Below are 20,899 nucleotides of genomic sequence, written 5' to 3'. Positions count from 1 at the left end.
AGAATTCTGGGCCCCTGGATGGGCGATCCTCGGTTCATGGATGGGTATATGCCCACGGGTGAGCCAGGGAGTTCCTGGATCCAGCTATGCCTGAAGTTATTACTCCTAAGTGAACCCCTAAAAGTATTTGTTTTTTTTCACTTGAGACTCTTCGAGTTGGGGGTTCTGTCATTTATAATCCAAAGAGTCCTGACTGATATATCTTGATATATCTGTTAAAACACTTACCACTCTGCAGCGTCATGACTTATGTGTCCTTCTCTCCCCGGGACTGGAGCTCCTTGAGGCCACACAGCACTGTTTGGTTTAGCTCTGTCCTTGGTGTCCATAATTTATATACCAAAGTCCTGATCTATAACATAATCTCAGGAGGTAAGTGACAACGAATGAATGTTCTTCCTTCCTTCCCTCTACAAATATTTACCGAGTACCCACTTGGTGTTGGGCACTGTTTTAGGTCTGGGAACAGCAGGGAACAGGAGAGAGAAAAATCCCTGCCCTCCAGGAGCTCAAATTCTAGTGAGTGGAGACTAGACGATAACCAAACAAGGGGGTAAAACATAAATGCAATAGAGAAGGGAAAGAGGGAGCACGAGGGTGAGGTGCGATTTTTAGATGAGGTGGTCGGGGAAGGCTGCACTGATAAAGTGAGACATCTGAGCAGAGACCTACAGAGATAACGAGCTACACGTATACCTGCAGAGTGCTCTCTACTCAGCAGACACAAGTGCAAAGGCCCTGAGGCTGGAATATGTTGGGTACATTTGGAGACAAGGTCAGAGAGGTAAACGTGGGGAGTGGAAAGACCGACACTGAAGGGCTATTTAGGTCACTTTCAGGGCTGTGGCTTTTATACTGACTGAGGTGGGAGCCACGGGAGGGTTTTGAGCTGAGGAGGCATGTGATGTGACTCACAAAGGATGTGTGTGGAAAACCACCTGTCAGGGGGCAATGGCAGAAGGGACCAGGGAGTAGGTGACTGCACCAGTCCCAGCAGGAGACAATGGTGGCAGAAACCATGGTGGCAGCTGTGGAGAGGTGAGGGGTGGCCAGATTCTGGGTTGTTGTTGAAGGCAGAGCTAATGGGGTTTGCTGATCTAGGGTGTAAGATGAAGAGTAAAATCGATATGGCTCCACGGATGAGCCTGATAAGCGTGAGGACGGAGGGGCCACTGACTGGACGGGAGGGGGGCCTGAACAGGCTAAGCTGGGGAAAGCGCAGAGGCTGTGATGCCCACCAGACCCCCAAGCAGAACGTCATCTGGATATAGATGCCTGGAGGTCAGGGCAGAGGTCAGTGCAGGAAACAGAAACCCGAGAAATGTCAGCAAAGGGATTACTATGAGCCTTTACGAAGCCTCCCTACGAAGGGATCGTCCCCGGCTCCTCGCCGCTGGGCTCCGACTCCTGCCAGCCTCCCGACCACGAGCTGGGCAAAGGGGGTGCTCCACAACGGCTCCTTCTAAACTAACTACTGTGCACAGAGGAGTTCCGCATCCATCACCCGCCCTGCTCCCGGGAGAGGGCAGGCGGCCAGGAATTAGCACTCCCCAGCCGGCTCCATTGCCCAGCTGAGACACTGAGGCTCAGGGAGGGACAAAGGCGAAGCGAGGTGATCTGGCTGAGCCGCCCGACCCAAGCCCTTTCTCATGGGCTGAAATTAAGCGACCCCCTCCCCCACCCCACCTTCCACGGCTGCCAGCATGATGTGACAACGCCCTGACACGTGGGGAGGGGGCTGAGAACACGTCTTGGCCCGAGCATCACAGTGAATGGCAGACGAGGAGGACGGGGCTGGCGCCAGGCTGAGAGGCGGGAGGGGCAGCCGGCACCAAGCTCTGGGCCTCCAGAGTCTCCCCAGGGTCAGGGCCTTCCCTCTTCATGGACGGGCAGAGCAGCCCCGAGCCCAGGCACCAGCCATCCTGCTCGCACCTCACTGGTGATGCCTATCCAGGCCTCGACTGCCCTGTCTGTAAGATGGGTGGCCAATACAGAGACATGAGGTCATCAGGGCATCAGACCGGCTAGTATCTGCTGAGCTCTTACTCGGGGCCAGACGCAGAGTCGACCATGGCACCGCTGGCATCCAGGGGCAGGCAACCTTCATGAGGGCCGCCCTAGGCCCTGCAGGATAGTGAGCAACAACCCTGGCTTGTACCCCCTAGAGGCCAGCAACATCCTGCCTCCCCAGTCATGACAGCCAAGAAAAGCTGTAGACGTTCTAGGCACAGTCCTAGGCCAACAGGATGTCAGCTCCGTAAAGGGAAAGATCTTTGTCCGTTGGTCAAATCTGGATTCACTTACTTAAGGAGGCTGGTTTCAGAATCTTGCTCAATCGCTCCGCTATCCTGATTCTCAAAGCACCGTAAGAGGATGTACATGACCCAATATTATATACAGTCCTGCCACATAGTGAGTGGGAAGCCAATCATTATCTTTTCTTTTCCTTTTTTTTTTTTTTTTTTTTTTTTTGAGAGACAGAGCGCGAGCAGCAGAGGAGCAGAGAGAGAATCTTAAGCAGGCGCGGAGCCTGACACGGGGCTCGATCTCACGACCATGAGCTGGAATCAAGAGTTGGATGCTTAACCGAATGAGCCACCCAGGCACCCTGAGTTTATCTTAATTTGAGAAATAAGGTGTTCATTAGAGCTGGTGAAGCAATGCAAAAAAAACAAAAGAAAAAATACAAGGATAAATAAAATATCTTCTCCGCACCCCTCCTCATTGTCAGGCTGAGACCAATGATGTAAATATTCTGGTGTGCGTCCTACGGAGCCCTTCTCAACGTTCATGAACTGAGAGACTGTCACCTTTTCCCACAAAATTGGGATCACGCTCTACGTTTGACTCGCAACTTTTCTTGCTTAACAGTATACGGCGTGTGCAACCCTTCACATCAAGGGAAGAGATCAAGCTCATTCTTCTATACAGCTGCCTGACAGCCCAATGCATCGACACACAACAGTCTTGGTCAGAATTTCCTCTGTTACTGTGACTTCCCCTGCCCCCCGCTTTTTTGGCCATTTATAAACAAAACTGAAACAAATGTCTTTGTAAACTTAAGTCGTTACATACCTTTTTTTCTGGGTTCTATAGGGGAGATTCCCAAATGAAATGAACTAAAGGGCATTGTGATTGGTTTGTTGTTGTTGTTGTTGTTTTTAATATTTTTTTAATTTTATTTCTGAGAGACAGAGTGTGGGCAGGGGAGGGGCAGAGAGAGAAGGAGATGTAAAATCCAAAGCAGGCTCCAGGCTCTGAGCTGTCAGCACAGAGCCCGACGCGGGGCTCAAACTCACAAACCATGAGATCATGACCTGAGCTGAAGTCAGATGCTTAACAGACTGCACCACCCAGGCATCCTGGGTTTTTTTATATCTAAAGACACTCCTAGACTATTTTTCCCGAAAGACGCCAGTCATCAACACTCCCACCAGCATCCTATGGAACTGCCTGTTTGCCAGCAGCCACACCAGCACTGTGTATTATCACTTTGCGTGTGTGAGGTAAGACAGTGGTAATGCTATCGAAGGTAATGTTGACCGATGTGGTCACTCAGCAGGAATGGCCACATAGTTCTCATTCCACAAAATAATACCAAGTCCAGAGCATTCTGGACCCAAATGAGGGCAGAGGGTTGTCAGGACGCAGGCTGTCCATCTACTGAGCCCTGAAATGCCTTCCTCCCAAGACCCTCCCCATCCTCACAAGCTGACTCCTGAGCCTGCACTATCCTCATTTCTGAAATGGATTTCACACCCAGACATAACAAAGATGCCTTTGTTACCAGGAAAGAGGGAGCGACTGTTGCCAGAACATTCTGGGTTCTGTTCATTCAAATCTCCGTGTGGGGAGGAGAGTAAGGGGGGGGGTGCATACAGGATGCTTCCCACTCTGGGGCTGATCTTAGAGGTAGATGCTTCGGGCAGACTGGTGCAGCCCACCTCCCCATCCTTCACTCACTGGTTTATTCCACAAATATTTGCTGGGCACTTATGGCTGGAATGTTCTTCCCCCAGATACAGAGGGTAAGTCACTTTCCTAGGGAGACAATACCCAGAAGGGGCACAGCCTGGATTCGAACCCAGGCACTCCAGCAATTATCACCTCATATAATTCATCCCACAGCCTGTTAAGAGAGGCAACATCATTAACCCCATTTTACAGATGAGAAAACTGAGGCTCAATCAGATAAAGCCAAGACCCAAGGTCACACAACTAATAAGTAACACAGGAGCACAAAGAGGCAATTAACGAACTTCTAACCACCCACAGAACACCCCAGGCCCCAGCTGCCATGGTGTTCTATCTGGGCTACCCCGGCAGCCTCCTCTGCCTCCACCCTACCCCTCCACAGTCCGTTCTCCACTGGCGGCCAGAGGGGTCCTGTGAAAACTAAGTCAGATTCGGGGTGCCTGAGTGGCTCAGTCGGTTGGGCATCCGACTTCACCTCAGGTCATGATCTCGCAGTCTGTGAGTTCGAGCCCCGCGTCGGGCTCTGCGGTGACAGCTGGAGCCTGGAGCCTGCTTTGGATTCTGTGTCTCCCCTCTCTCTCTGACCCTCCCCCACTCACGCTCTGTCTCTCCTTCAAAAATGAACATTTTTAAAAAATTAAAAAAAAAAAAACTAAATCAGATTCGGTCCCTCCTCCATTCAAAAGTTCCAAGGGCCCCCACCTCACTCAGTGAAATGCAAAATCCTTACCGTGGCCCACAAGGCCCTGCACAATCCAGCTACCAGCCGTCCCCCCACTCCTACTGTTACCTCCTTGACTTCACTCTCCACCTGGCTCATTCTGCTCCAGCCACCCCGGCCTCTTTCCTGAAATATGTTCCTGCCTCAGGGCCTTTGTACTTGCTGTTCCCTGTGCCTGGAATGTTCTTCCCCCAGATACAGAGGGTAAGTCACTTTCCTAGGGAGACAATACCTAGAAGGGGCACAGCCTGGATTCAAACCCAGGCTGTGTGGCCTCAGACAAGACAAAATGTACACAGCGGGGTCTGCAGTAAGAGAAAAGGATGCTCTGTGACTGTGGACAGGTTGCTGAACCTTTTTAACCTCTGTTTCCCCACGTATAAAACAGGCAACGTAGGTAACCTTCCCCATCAGGCTCCTGGGAGGCCACACTGCTTGAGACACGTCCACTGACCACAACACCTCATACATATTAGATCCACGGAAAGAGCCAGAACGGTCAAGGAAGACCTCCTAAGGAAGCAGGATATGAACAAGGCTTTGAAGGTAGGAAGTGGAAAAGCCACGAGGTGGTCCAGGCAGGCCAGGTGACAAGAGGGTTCACCCGGAACCCAAGACTCAGGAGAAGGCAAAGGCTTCCCATCTGGGATGGAGACACGAGCAGACAAGAGAAGAGATGCTCCCACCCCGTACCTCCCTTCTTCCCGTCCCAGGACCTTCGTCCTTCCCAGAACGACTGCTCCCTCACCACCACATGGCACAGGTGGGTCCCTCACCCAACCTAGCCACATGACCCAAGGCAGCCAATCAGAACTCACTCCAGGCCCCGGACAGACCCTTCCCGGACATGAGCCAAGGGAGTCCCATTTTTGCTAAGGCATTTTGAGCTGGACCTCCTGTCACTTGCAACCAAGGACTTCTGACAATCGGCACTGGCTGTTCTCATCAGCAACAGCAGTGCTGTTATCATTGTTCTTGTCATTGTCGTTATTCTCTCAAAACTGAGATGTGGGAGAACGGAAGCAGGGGAGAGGGCTCCTCTGGGCTCCTCTCTGGGCTGCAAACGCGCAGAGCCTGATGCTGAGCCTGACCGGGGGTGGTAGCAGGGGCCCCACACGACAGCTGAGGGTCCCTCTCACACCTTTGCAGGAACCCACTGCTTTCTCTCTGAGGTCTGCACCCCAGGACCTCCCAAAGGAGCGTAAGTACAGAACAAGATTCAGGAAGTAGGACAGACGTATGTGGGAATCTCGGCCCCACAGGCCCCAGGAGGCGGAAGCTGGGGATCATGGAGTCACCCTAAGGGAGAACGTCCTTCTCCCCCTCTACTCACCTCGCAGACCCAGAGGGAGCAGCCACACACTGGAACACGCATCTCGGGCTCAACTGCCCACAGGGCCGGCAGGTGAGGCAGTGCAGCTAGCCAGGCGGCCTTCGGGATGCCAATGAGGGTGGCATCCTCTTAACAGAAGAGCCCGTTTTTGCCTATTTTTCCTTATTAAACACATCTTTCTTCCAAAGAGAAATGTGCCGCCTCCTACTTTTCTTAAAACACATGATCCTCTTGGGGCGCCTGAGCAGCTCAGCCGGTTAAGCGTCTAAGGTCGGCTCAGATCATGATCTATCAGTGGGGAGCCTGCTTGGGATTCTCTCTCTCTTTCTGCCCTTCCTCCACTCATGCTTTGTCTCTCTCTCTTAGAAATAAATAAGTCTTAAAAAAAAAAAACCACACACATAACCCTCTTTGGCTTTCAGTTTTCCATTTGATAGAAACAAAGGTGAGAAGAAATGTTCCATTGCCCCTCTTAACTCTACATTTAAAATAAAAATAAAAATAAAAATAAAGAAAAGAAAGGAAAAGAAAAGAAAAGAAAAGAAAAGAAAAGAAAAGAAAAGAAAAGAAAAGAAAAGAAAAACCAGCAGGGCAAGAGTAATGATACATGGCAACCACCGTTAAGTTTCAACCTGAGGGATATCAGGGAAGAGTGAGGTCTGTGGCAAAGTCCCATCTGAAGGGAGGGGCTGCTCTTTAGCTCCAGCCAAGCACTGCCTGTAGGCATAGGAGCTTGGTGTGCATACATTTTCTATGGACCACGGACCACAAATGATAGTAACAAGGTCTGTTTTAATCAGCTCTGTGTCCTCAGCAGCTAGCGCTGGACCTGGGCTCACAGCAAGAGCCCCCCGCCCACCCCACAACCCCGACACACACACATACACACGCTTATGACCACTAAGGTCAGAGAATCTGAGAGCAACGTTTCCCAGAAACACAGGAATCCTGGGGGCACACAGGACAATCGCCGGACAGGAGTCAGGAAACCTGCATTCACACTCCGTCTCAGCCACAATCTCACTTGGTAAGCCTGGGCCAAGTCAGGCTTGGAACAGCTCTGAGCCTCAGTTTCCCCTTCTGGAAGAATGAGAAAAATGAGACGTGATGTCGTGGTCTCTTCCAGCCCTTCCAACCCGATTCTAGGATTCTAGCTGCCAAGGATTTATTTGCGGTAGTAAAAACCAAAAGGTCTAAACCAAGGTTTCTTCAGCCCTCAGTTACTGAATCAACACAGGAACTGGCGGCTTGAACAAAGACGATGTGCGTGGTCTGTCGCTTTGGAAAACTGAAAACCATGTAAACACGCAATCTAAGACGGATGTTTAAGTAATAATAATTGTATTAACATGATGTTGTTACGTTAGGAGGATCACTGGAATTGTAGCTAATACACGGGAAGCACCTACCACGTGCAGGGCAGTGGTTTGTGAGCTTCACGGATTTGTGAACTCGTCTAACTCTCCCACTGATCTAGGAGATGCGCTATTTCCGGAAAGAGGACACCAAGGCGAACACAGGTGAAGCAGACGGCCTGCATGACACAGCCACGAAGCACCTAGGACCCGACCCGGGCGGCGGGGAGCCGGCGCCCCCGTGTTTCATCATGAAGCCCTCAAAGGCTCAGTGATGAAGAGGGCTTAGTGGAAACCTGGGAGGAACCCCACAGAAGGGGCCAGAGAAGCAGGGGCCACACGATATCGCGTGTGCACTACGGTCGCCCCCAGGCTAAAACAACAGCGAAGAACACGGAGGGAGGGTCACGGGGACACTGCCTATTTGGAAGGGTCCTGATTTTCTCCACGTGCTACGGTGAGTGCGGTGACAGCAGAGATGGCCAGTGCGTGGCGGGTGTCCCTGGAAACTGACACCACGCCAGCAAATCCTTCCTCCTCGGCGGCCACGGGAGAGGAAGCCCCCCGGGGGCCCACGTGCTTGCCTGCCCTGGACTGCGGAACCCCCAGCATCGACAACGGGGCCAGAAACCCCGCAGGCGCTCGATAACACGTGCGGCGGAATCCCGCAAGCCTATCGGGCAGGAACAGAGATTTGCCCATCTTACAGCTAAGTAAACTAAGGCCCAAGAGTCAGCTGCCCAAGGTCACGGAGCTGGGGAGCGGTGGCTGAGGACAAGCACGGGCAGAGCCACGTCTCAGTGAAGAGTCTCTACCGCCTGCACACAGGGTCAAAATCACACACAAAATCACCCAGGAGACATGATCCACGACTGGACCCCAGACTAGGGATGGGAGGGGAGGGGGACCAGATGTGCCAAGGGATCGTGTAGGCATGCGGGAGCCCTCGCTCGGACTCATATGGACACGACTCAAACGTCCCCCCGTCCTCCCAAGTGTCTTGGTGGCTAGATATAACAACGTTTTGGGGGAAAGGGGTGAAATATGAATTTAGATTGTACAAGTGTATAAATCCGTATTGATGTTAAATGTCCTGATTTTGTTCAGTGCACTGCAGTGACACAACACTGTCCACGTTCTTAGGAGACACATGCTGAGTTATTTAGGGACACCACACCCGCAACTACTCTCAAGTAGATCAACGCGATAATAATAACGTGAATGTGTGTGTGCATGCATGCGTGTCTCTATGGGGCTGGGGGAGACAGGTGGGAGAGCAGAAAGAGGAGACTTAAAAGCAAATGTGGGGTGCCTCGGTGGCTCAGGTAAGTGTCCGACTCCTGATTTTGGCTCAGGTCATGGTCTCACGGTCATGATATCAAGCCCTGCATGAGGCTCTGCGCTGAGCCTGCTTGGTATTCTCTCTCCCTCGCTGCCCCTCCCCTGCTCACAAGCACACGCTCTCTCTTTCTCTCCCTCTCTCAAAATAAAAAATAAAATAAAAGCACATGTAGTCAACAACTGCCAACTGGTGAATCTGGATGAAGGTTATACAGGGGTTCTATTCTTGACATGTCAAAATAAAAAGTTACCAGAAAACTAACTTTAAGAAAATGTATTAAATTGGGGCGCCTGGGCGGCTCAGTCGGTTAAGCATCCGACTTCAGCTTAGGTCATGATCAGGTCAGTGAGTGCGAGCCCCACGTCGGGCTCTGTGCTGACAGCTCAGAGCCTGGAGCCTGCTTTGGATTCTGTGTCTCCCTCCCTCTCTGCCCCCCTCCCACTCATGCTCTGTCTTTCTCTCTCTCAAAATAAATAAAGAAGCTTAAAAAAAAAAAAAAAATAGAGAGGCACCTGGATGGCTCAGTCGGTTAAGCGTCCGACTTTGGCTCAGGTCATGATCTTGCGGTCCCTGAGTTCGAGCCCCGCGTTGGGCTCTGTGCTGACAGCTCGGAGCCTGGAGCCTGTTTCGGATTCTGGGTCTCCCTCTCTCTCTGCCCCTCCCCGGCTTGCACTCTATTTCTCTCTCTCTCTCTCAAAATAAACATTAAAAAAAACTTTAAAAATGTGTTAAATTACTCATAAATAGGGCATACTACAGTTTTGTGTCTAGACCCCTGTACATATGTAGAAATACATGATAGGTACAGCCAGGCATATTCACAAACCATTTCACCATATTTGCCTCCATAAAAGAGTGCTTATAGCTGAACAGACACAGACATAAGGGAATGTGCTTTTGACACAGACACGACCACCATATTTATCGCCTTTGTGACCAAGGGGAAATAAATCTGAAAAACCACCTAACAACAGTCTGGCCAGCCATCGGCTGGTGGCTGGGACCATACAGAGCTCCCTCGGCCCTCCTGGTGTGGTAAGGGCAGCAGGCCAAGGACACCAGTCTGTAGCCACTCCCCACACTGGGGTGCACCCTCCCAAATCAAGCCAAGGCCACTCGTTAAGAAAGCAGCAGGAGAGGTGCCCAGGTGGCTCAGTCGGTTAGGCGTCAGACCCAATGTCGGCTCGGGTTGTGATCTCGCAGTTGGTGAGTTCGAGCCCCGCATCAGGCTCTGCGCTGACAGTGCGGAGCCTGCTTGGGATTCTCTCTCTCCCTCCGTCTCTGCCCCTCCCCTCTTTGTACGCACAGGCTCTCTAAATAAACGGAACAAACAAACATTAAAAAAAAAAAGGAGCAGGAACCAGACAGTGCCTCGTCCAACTTTCACTCAACCACTCCCTTGACCAAAGCTCACGAGAGCTGGGTGGTGGGGGTTTATCGGTGAACACAGCAGTCCAGGCAGCCCACACCCACCTTTGGCCCTCAAACTATCTTAGCCCCAGGCCCCCAAAAGTCTGCACAGAAGTATTTAGCAGTTGCATCGGTCACGATAATCCTATTCTATAAAACATAAACATGGGTACAAAGCAAAAGCCATTTTTTTCATTCCAAAAATATTTAATGAGCACCTACCACAGGCCAGGCACGGTTCTCAGTGTCTAACAGACAAAGTGAGTGGAACAGACAGAAACGCCCTATCCTCTTGGAGCTGACATTCGCGTGAGTGAGACAAACAATAAACAGTAAGTGAGTCAGCCATCTAGTGTGTCAAGTGGTGGAGAAGACTCCCGCATGCAAGGGGCACGGAAGGGGAAGGATAGGAAGTGTGCAGGTGGGGGTGGAGGACAGGTTTGAAAGGGGGAGGGAGACCTCCTCAGGAACATGCCAGAGTGAGCCCTAGGGATACCGGGGAAGAACATTCCAAACAGAAGAGGCGAGAATACCCTGAGGCAGGAGAAAGGGCACACGTGGCTTGGGGGCGGGAGGGAGTAGGAGCAAAAGGAGATTCTGGAATTAGAGAGCAGTGATAATTGCACAACTTGGCGAATATCCTCAAAAGCACCGAATCATACGCTCTGCAAGGGTGAGATTTATGGTGTGTGAATCGCGTCTCAATTAAAAGAACCGTACGTGGGGGCGCTCAGGTGACTCAGTCAGTTAAGTGTCTTGATTTCAGCTCAGGTCATGATCTCACAATTCACGAGTTCGAGCCCCGCATCAGTCTCTGCACTGACAGTGAGAAGCCTGCTTGGGATTCGAAGAATCTCTCTCTCTGCCCCCTGCCCTCCCCTACTCTCTCTCTCTCTCTCTCTCAAAATAAATAAACTAAAAAACAAAACCAAAAATCTGCAGGAGAAAGAAGAGAAGCAGGAGAGGGGACCTGAAAGGAAACAGGGACAGATCTCACAGGACCCTCCAGGCCATCCTGAGACCTTCACTTCTACTCAGAGGGAAGCGGGAGTCTCGGGAGGGCTCTGAGCAGGGCAGCGATATGAAGTGACTTAAGTTCTAACTGGCCCCCTCCGGCTCTGTGTCTGGAGGACAGAACGGGGCAGGCCCGGGTGTCCTTGGACAAGCCACTTCACCTTCTGTGCCTCAGTTTTCCTCACCTGCAAAGTGGGTCTGAAAAATACACACACACACACACACACACACACACACACACACACACTCACACCGCCCAGGGCAGAGGTGAGAGCTACAGAGGAAAACGTTGTTAAGATGGTATTATGAGCGGAGGTAGTTTTTAATCATGCAAATTAGTTTCCTGAACAGAAAACAGGGGGTGCCTTCCTCTCTCACAGGAAGCAGAGACCCGTCGTGTATCAACAGCCATCTCCCCAGCGGCCACCAGCACAGCCTACTGACACCCTGGCCATGAACAGGGACTCAAACTCCTCTTTGGGTGTGGTAGCTCAGACACAGTACTCAGTGAGTACTCAGTACTCAGCTGAGACCTAGATAGGGGACAGAAATGGCCCTGATTCACACAACAGCCTTCCCAGACAGAGGGTCTGGGGATCTGCCTGGCAAGCGGAAAGTGTGGTCCTCCCTCCTGGGTGAGCGTCCAGGCCAGAGTCAGGAGGTGGCTGCTGCGATCTTGGGAAGGCCCTTGCACAGTAAGACTTTCAGATCATCAATCAGACGAAGCCACACTCCAGCTGAAAACCCTCCAGGGGCTCCTCACCCACTAATAAAGTGCATGAGTCTCATGCCACACCGACTTCCTCTCCCCAGCTCCACCAACCTGGCCTCTTGCTGTTCCTCAAACAAGCTAAGCATAGTCCTGCCTCAGGGCCTTTGCACATGCTGCCCCCTCTACCTAGAACACACTTCTCTCAACTACAGCTGGCTCCTTCTCGGCCCCAGGACTCAGCTCAAAACCCACCTCTTCAGAGAGGCCTTCCTTGGCCACCCCATCACAAGCAGATGCCGCTACCCCTATCACCAACACACCCTCATTTTACTTCCCTTCTTGGCACATCCACTCGCCAGCTGAGTAGACCTAAGCAAATCACTCTCTCTGGGCCTTAGTTTCCCCATATGCAAAACAGATATATGGGAGAACCCCCTACAGGAGAGGGTTGTTGCAAAGGCTCAAAGAGATAATCCATACAAAGCACTCAGCACAGGACTCAGCACACAGTAAGGCCTCAGCAGATACTATTATTCCATCTGTTGCCACCTTCTCAAGTGACCTCTTTGTATTGTCTGAAGATTCCATGAGGGCAGGAACCTTGTCCATCTTGTCCTGGCCATGTGCCAGCACCTAGCCCAGTGTTTGGCACACAGTAGGCATTCAATGTGCGTTTATTGAATGACTAAGTGAACCAGTGAATGAAACCACGGACTGCCCACAGCCCGCTCTGGGCCTGGCCCCGCTCCGTGCAGAAGCTTCCCACCACCCCCCTGCAAGGGCGAAAGCACGACACCCCGGATCCTGGTGGCTCATGGCCACCCCACCTGCTTCCACCAGACTTTGGTGGCCCTAGTCCCGCCAGCCTGAAATAGCCTGGCCTCCCCTGGCCCAGAAACAAGGGATCGTCTGTCAGTCCCACCCTGGGGAAGGAACCAGGCGGGTAAACACAGATTGAGCGTCCGACCACAAGACAAAAGAGGCAAACCCCTCTGGTCCTCAAGGAGCCGGGAAAATAAAAATAAACTGAAAAATCTACATAGGGCTGGGAGGCTGGAGGACTTCCCTTCTTTCTCAGGGCTTCCTTTCGGATAACAGGAGAGCCTGTGGCAGGTAGTGGGGCGGCCGTGACCTTGGCTCAGCACTCCGCTCTGCAGGCACTCCCCGTGGATGATGGGGAAACCAGGACTCAGAGACGCAAAAGGACTTGCCCAAGGTCACACGGGGGCAGAGCTGAGATTTGAACCCAGGCCGTTGGGTGTCTAGAATCCATGCTTTTTCTTTGTTTGTTTGTTTGTTTGTTTGTTTTTTGAGAGAGAGAGAGCGAGCAGAAGAGGGGCAAAGAGGGAAGGAGAGAGACAATCCCAAGCAGGCTCAGCATCGTCAGTGTGGAGTCCGACGCAGGGCTCGAACTCACAGACCACGAGATCATGACCTAGGCTGGAATCAAGGGTCGAAGGTTTAACCGACTGAGCCACCCAGGCGCCCCTAGATTCGACGCTCCTAACCGTGAACCTGAGACAGACCGCTGGGTGAAAAGAACAACCCTATCACACCACTCAGGCAAGCACGTACACATGCATATAATCACAGAGACGGCACAGATTTCTCATGCTCCGAGATGTGTGCGTAAAGGCCCCAGAATACGGTGCAAAAGCAGAACTGGGGGTCAAAGGTTGGCAGCCAGTCCCCCTGGGGGCCATGGGCAATATCTGGAGACCTTTTTCAATGGTCCCAACTGACGGAAGGGCACTGGTGGTATCTAGGGGGCAGAGGCCAGTGCTGCTGTGAAGCATCCTACAATTCACAGGACAGTCGCCACAAGGGAAGATGATCCCGCCCCCACCTTCCAGTGGGGCCAAGGGTTAAAATAGGGACGATTCACCACAGACCAGCTGCTAGGGCTGAAATGCCCCCTGAGGAGCCTCTTTAAGGGGGACCCTTGAGCCAGGCTAAAACTCAAATCCTGGGAAAAGGGCGAGGGCCACCCCAGCCTTCTCCCAGAACTCTCCGGATGGAACCCTGACCGGCCGCAGGGCCGCCACCCTTGACCAGAGCGCACCTCCCTCTGGGGGCCACGACTTCTACAGGGAGTCCCTCTGGGGCTTCACAGGCAAAACAAGGAGATTCAGACCCCTGCCCTCTCCCCCCAGCTTACTCTCAAGTTCTATGTCTCCACAACTCTGGGGCAAGGACCAGCTCTGGCCTCGCCCTGTGCCCCGGGGGAGCAAGGCACGCTGGTTTGAGGACCTGTCCACCCTGCCTACCCGCCACCTGCCACGATTCCAGCCAGAGAGCTGGTGGCCGTTGGAAAAAAAAAAAAAAAGGATGAGAAATCACAAAAATCTGAGAGGTCGAGTTCTTCTGCAGCCAGGCATGACCTGCTTCAGAGACAACTCTTGCACAGGTTGGGGGGGGAGGGGGGGAGGCTTGGGAGGGGGCACCGTGAAGCAAAGAGAATGTGGGTTTGTCGATCTGAGGGAGTGGCCAGAGCTCAAGAGGCCTTCTGCTCAGTGGACTCAGGGGGACACCCTCTAGGAAAGGGGTGCCCGGAAGCCTCCAAAGGCCAAGGACACCGATCCCATCCACCTGCTTTTTTAAGTGACAGATAAACGGTTATAAGGGAAAACACCCAATCATGGTGAATGGGCTCTAGGATGCTGATCTGGAGAACACCCTCGCTCAAATGCACGAGATGCAGCATCTCTGATGGGTCAGCCTTCTCCAAAGGCCAAGGGCCACATGTGCCCTGTTGACAGCTGCATTTTCCTGGCCCAGAACACTGCCTAGAATATACCGCAGGTGCTCAGCCCAGATTTCTGCGTTTGCCTGTGTGAAGCTCTGTTCGCCCCACACAAAAGGTGCCCCCTCCCAACCCGGCTGACATTTAGGTTTTTGTCATCAAAAGACTTTCACTGACTCCCTAATGATGTTGTGGCCTAATACAAAGTGGCCTGGCCCAGGTTCTCCGGCATCCCAAAAAGCTCTGATAATTTGGACCTTCGGGCTTAATTCTTCGCCCACATGGGCAGCTGGAGGTCTCACAAAGGCAGTTAATTTTGGTCACGAACACAGCATCATTTTGGGTAGTTCAGGAGAACGGGAAAGAATGAGGGTTCTGCAGCCAGACTACCTGGGTCTGAGTCCCAGCCCTGTCAGGCTGTGTGACCTTGCAAAACTGACTTGGCCTCTCTGTGCCTTGGGTTTCATCTGTAAAAATGGGAAGCACAATAAATACCTAGCACTTTTGAGTTGATACACAGAGAATGCTCTACACAGGGCTGGTAAACATTTAGAACTTTATTATAAGTGTTAGCAAATTATCATTACTGAGGTTACACTAGCCTGATAACCATGCAGGAATGCAATTCTCTCTGTCAGAATTTTGTAACATATATGCTCATACACATGTGCCTGGCTTGATATGAGAAGAGTATTATACATGAGATTTGTGAGTGCATTTTTCCTTTCATTATCTTCCTGCTTGCTTTTCTCCACAAGAAACACATCCTTGTGTCCTTTTCCCTAAGCTCCTGTATTGTGACATATACAACGGACATGTGTATATTATGACTTCTGTTTATTTTCCCAAAGCAGAATTGTGTCACATACGCGTCTCAGCATCCTACCTTTTGCAACACACCCTCGTGAACATCCCGGAAGTCACCGACCGGGTAGGTCATTCTGTTTCGGTGACTGCAGAATTTAAAATGTGTCCCTCACCTCCACACCCTGGCATTTCTCTCTAGTGAGAGACTGGAAGCAAAGAATCTTAAAAAAAAAAAAAAAAAAAAAAAAAAAAAGCAGTGACAACACAAAACCACAGTTTCTTCTTTTGGCAAGCAGAGCTCCAAAGAGAGGAAAAACTCTAGTCTCCAACCCCCCAAAAAAGCAGAACCACAGAAAGCATTCTGGGAGCTTTCTGCCCACACCCCCTGATCGTCCAGGACCATCCCCCAGCTGGTGGAGGAGACCCCCTGGGAATGACAGGTGTCTGTCCTCCATCAAGGGAGCCCTACGGGGTCCTGCTGACCAACCCTTACCCAGGGGTCTCTCTACGCATCCACCCAGGCTCCCCCTCTCTTCCCACGTTGGCACTTACCCCAGAGTCTCCTCACTTGCAGGCAGGAACCCAAAACCAAAATCCAACCAAGAAACCAGTGAGCCCAAGGCGCACCTGTCCTCCTCTTTAAGCGGGGGAGCCCCGCAAACCCCAAACAGACAACCCTCTCCGCCCCCCACTGCTGTACGTCAACAAAACAGCCACCATAGCATCTGAATACCAACTGCGCGTCTGGCACCCTTCAAACGGCTTCGGCGTCAGGCTCATCGAGGCTTCATAACACCCCTAGGACACAGGTGCTACACTGTTCCCATTGTGCAGATGGGAAAACTGAGGCACTGAACAGGCTGCTGGCATGCCCAGGGCCACGCACAGTCATTGTGGGGTAAAGCCAGGATGCGAACACCAGCAGCCTGGCTCCAGAGCTCCACACTCAACACTCCCTTCACAAACAGCCGTGGAGCACAGAGGAGGAATCTGGCCGCCTGCCATTTCTATTCTTCTATAGTTCTGCCCATTCTGCGGAAGAGACAATGGGAGCCACGGAGGGGAGTAACCAGAGAAAGCGCAGGCAGAGGGTCAGGATATCACAGAGACCCGGGTTCGAATCCCCGTTTCGCCACCTTAATAAATCATGGGCCGAGGCCTTTCTGAGGCAGAGGCAGTCTGTGAGGCGTCTAGGGACATGAGCTCTGGGGTGGCCAGCCTGGGATCAGATTCTGGCACGGCTGTCTGCGTGACCCAGCTCACTGAAACTGTCTTCGCCACAATTTCCTCATGTGTCAATGGGGCAACAGCAGCGCTTTCTTCATGGGGGTATTGGAAAGATCAAATAAGTTGATACATGTGAAGCGCCCAGAGCAGTAAATTATGAATCAGTGTCAGCTCCTACCCACTAACGACTGTAATTGTTATTATCATTATTGACACTGACCAAGAGCACACAGGGAGCACCCAACACGGTCAGGGCTTCTAAATGTTGAAATCCCAGGCTCTGAGTCAAAACCCAGGGCACTTTCTCCCACCATCTTTGCGGGGTCCTCCAAGAAAGACCCAGCATCTCTACAAGAGGGCTCTCCTTGCATTTCCATGACCCTTAAATAAACACACACAAAACAAGGCACCAAGGCTATCAGTCCCCCTTGGAGATGGGGAAGGGGTGCAATCCAGTTCCTGAAGGAGGTGAGGAAAGATGGGGAGATTCTGGAGGAACCACAGAGCCCCAGAACCGGAACCAAAGAAAACCACTGGTTCCGGAGTTTAGATGGTCAAAAGGAAATTCGCTCAGGCTCCCTGTCCTCTTTTCGGTGCTGACTCAGACCTCACTTCCTCCAGGGAGCCCTCCCTGACTACTCCTGCTCACTTGATGCTGAAATCCTAGAACCCTAATCATCTATATTATTTAATCACCATACAACAAAATAAGTAATGATGATACTAACATTTATATGCCTTACTACCTACGAGGCAGTGTTCTAAGTGCTTTATATATATTTATATAACTGACTTACACTCTTAAAAACCCTGTAAGATAAGATCTATCATCAGCTCCTACTCCACAGATGAGAAAACTGAGGCCCAGAAAGGTTAAGCCAGTTGCCCTAAGGTTATACAGCCCCAGGACTCAATCCCAAGCAGTCTAGCTCCAGAGCCCAGCCTCATACTTGGATTTCTGTAAACATCCACTTTGCCACCATGGACTAGACTGTCCCCTCCTTGAGGGCAGGAACCCACCAGAGCTGGCCTTTCTGCATCTCCCACAATTCACAGTCAACCACAAAGCCTTCATTTCTACTGACAACAGAGCCTTGAAACTAGGGACCCAGGGAGGCCAGGGAAGCTCTGCCCCATGGAATTAAAAGCCGGGAGGGATTACCAAGCATTCTTCCCTTACCAAGTATAAAGGCTCAGAGGAGCGAGTGGGAAGACAGAAGAGACCACGCAGGCTGCCAGCCTGGATGCGTGGAAAGCCTTGGTAATTAGCAGTCCCCGAAGCGAAGCCCTGGGTTTTCCAAACCGAAAGGCCTTGGGTGCTTTAGGGGGCATTTCTGATGGAGCAAAACAAGAGAGGCCTCCTGTGGCTCACAAATGAGGTATGTATGGCTGGTCAGGTTACACAATCAGTCCATTTCTGGCAACAGCTTGGGGACACCCAAAAGGACAAGGCAGAGAAGACGCCTGGATTCTCCTCCCCTTGGTTTACAGGTGGGCAAACTGAGGCCAGGGCAGGTATAGCAGGACTGGTCCAAGAACCAGCTCATCGCAGAACCGACAGGTCAATCGAAACAAAAACTGATGACCTCAATAATGTGGAAAATACAGAAACCTTTTTTTTCTTGTTTCTTTAATAATAAGAGCCATTGATTCCAATCAATTTCCATTATTCCAGCAACCTCGGACTCTACAAGTGGACAATTTAAAACCACAGTTAACCCTAACACGATCTGTATCTGCTCTGAAATGCACCACACCATCTAGGCAAGGGCGTGGGAGGGAGAGATATATTTTCTTACCCATTAATATAAAAATTGGTTTGTCTTTCCTCTTTCCTTTCCTGACTGAGGAGCAGGGAGTGGCTCAGAAGGAGAAGTGAGGAGTTCCCTAGAATTTGACATTGCCCAGAGATAGAAACTACCAGCTTCAAACTGAACAGATTCCTTTATTTATTTATTTATTTATTTATTTATTTATTTATTTATTTAAACTATGAGAGAGGGAGAGAGGCAAAAAGAAACACCAACCCTCTCACAGGCCTTTCTAGAAGGGTCCTTTAGCCAAATGGTTTTCAATGCCACCACACAACTCCCCAACCCCTCCCAACACACACACACACACACACACACACACACACACACAGGAACACACCTCTTTTCACAGAGAGAAGGGCTCTCTCCTCCCCGAGTTAGAACTTGGACCTCACACAGCCTTAGCTGTACCTCCAAGCCAATGGGGACCCCAGAGGATGCCAGAGTCTCCCTCTTTCCCTTGGCAATTGGGAGCTGCACAGCCTGGCTCTGGGGTCTCTGAAGGAACAACCACCGCCCCCACCAGCCCTTCCTTAACCAGGATTAAAAGACTTCCTAGAGCCAAGAAGGGAGTAAATGAGGTCCCAGCAGGAGGCAAGGAGATTAAAGCCCTCGGAGTCTCCTAACTTCCACCCAGGCTTGGCCCCAGGCCCACCCCCTCCGCCCCCTGGCCACTTTTCTCACTTCCCAGGAGAGTAGGGAAGTGGCCCCTTCCTCCCGCTCACAGGAGAAAAGAAAGATAGAAAGAAAGGAAAAGAAGAAAAAAGAATAGAAAAGGAAATGCAGCACAGGAGTTTAGAACCCAGTATCCCCAATTAACCAGCTGTGTGATTCTAAGCAAGTTACTCAACCTCGCTGGAGCTAAACTCTCCCATCTAAAACATGGGGTAAATACTCGTCCCCACTTCATGGGCCACTCGGAAGGTTAAGCCGCCTGATGACACATGTGGGCGCCTGCCACAGAGTAAGCGCTGGGCTGTTTATTTTAGAGAGTCTGATGCTGTGGTTTTGCCACTTAGAAATAGGGGTGGGACCTGGACTGCCAAGTCGAGAGTTCGAAACCCACTCTCCCCAAGCTCCAACAAAAACGCGTGCACTGGGGAAAAGGGTCCTACCCCGAGGTTTTGTGGGTTTGTGGGATCTCCGTCCCTCTTCCGGGCACTGGGTTGTATCCTACTCTCGGAGGGACGCTGGGCTCTAGGATGTCTAGGAGGTGTCCCGGAGTACTCGGCGGTGCACTAGGCGGCGAAGAAATCCCCGGGAAAAAAAAGCAGGAGCGAAAGCTCCCGGCGCCTGGGTCCCAGAGCCCCTGCCTCGCGGATGCAACTAATTTTAAAACTATTTGAAAGGCGGGGAGGGGAAAAGAAAAAGACAAAAGGGCAGCGTGCAGGGGAGGGGGGGAACGGAGTGCGGGAGATCCCGAGTCGGGACTCGGACCGCCGGCCGGCCAGGGAAGCGACAGCCCGGCTCCGGGGGAGCCCGCATCTCCCCACCTCTCCGCGCGCCCCGCGAGGCGCCCCTGAGGCGACTCTCGCGACCCCCAGGGACCGCGGCCACAGGTAGTGGCGACCGCCCGGCACTGGAGGCCCCCGCGCTCCACAGCGGGGCTGGCGGCCCGGGCAGAGGCTGTCCCCGCGCGCCCCGGGCGACACTCACCGACTGCAAGAAGCGCAAGGTGCCCACGTAGTCCCTCTCGGTGCCCAAGATCTCGTTGAGGACGCAGAGGCGGAGGCGCAGCTGGCGCTCGGACTCCCGGGCGGCCGCGCACGGGCCAGAGCTGGGCGCAGGGGCGCCGGGGACCCGGGGGTCCGGGTGGGCACCGTCCCCAGCCCCGTCGCCGCTGGGATCGCTGCCGCCGGGTCCCTCCATTCTAGCGCGGCCGCGCGGCGCCGACTGCTTCCCCCGCGCGAAGGTCGCGCCGAACGGCGACTCAGGCGTCCAGGCGCCCCATCCCGGACGGGGCGCGCCGGCGGGCCGGGCTCAGCGGCGGGCCCGGCGCCTGGCGCGGCGGGCGGGCGGGACTGGGGGCGGGCGGCCCGGGCCGGGGGCGGAGGCAGCGCGCGGAGGCTGGACAAGGGGCGGGAGGGGGCCGGCCCTCGGGGCTCCCAGACGGCGGGCCCCGCCGCCGCCGCCGCCGCCGCCGCCGCCGCCGCCGCCCCCACCGCCCAGGGAGCGTCTGCCAAGTGCCACGCCGTGCTCGGGCCGCAGAGGCGCTCCGCGCGCGCACCGGGCCCCCTGGAACCGCGCCGCGGCGCTCGGCGGCTACGTCGGAAGCTCAGCGCGGTCGGAGCGGGGGCGCCCGGGGCGCTCGGGCGGGAACTCCCCGCAAGGGGCGCCGCGGAGGCCGCGGGGCCCGAGGCGGCACGCAAGCCGCCGCCCGCGCGCCAACTCCGCGCCCGGACGCGTGGCCCCCTCCCCCGCCGCGGGCTACGCCGCTCCTCCCCCACCC

General features: G+C 53.0%; 1 protein-coding gene across 2 annotated transcripts in view; it reads right to left on the bottom strand.

Moving 5' to 3' along the window:
* The window catches only part of PREX1 (phosphatidylinositol-3,4,5-trisphosphate dependent Rac exchange factor 1), a 185,708-nt gene extending 165,254 nt beyond the window's left edge, over nt 1–20,454 (bottom strand). For both annotated transcript variants that reach the window (XM_042980207.1, XM_042980208.1), the window contains exon 1: nt 20,107–20,454. In XM_042980207.1, the coding sequence (XP_042836141.1) occupies nt 20,107–20,319 (213 nt within the window). In that variant the 5' untranslated portion in view covers nt 20,320–20,454. The remainder of the gene's footprint in view (nt 1–20,106) is intronic.
* Between the last annotated feature and the right edge of the window lie 445 nt (nt 20,455–20,899).

This window comes from Panthera tigris, chromosome A3 (genome assembly GCF_018350195.1).
Source record: "Panthera tigris isolate Pti1 chromosome A3, P.tigris_Pti1_mat1.1, whole genome shotgun sequence".
Lineage (NCBI taxonomy): Eukaryota > Metazoa > Chordata > Mammalia > Carnivora > Felidae > Panthera > Panthera tigris.
This window is presented reverse-complemented; position numbering and strand designations above follow the sequence as displayed.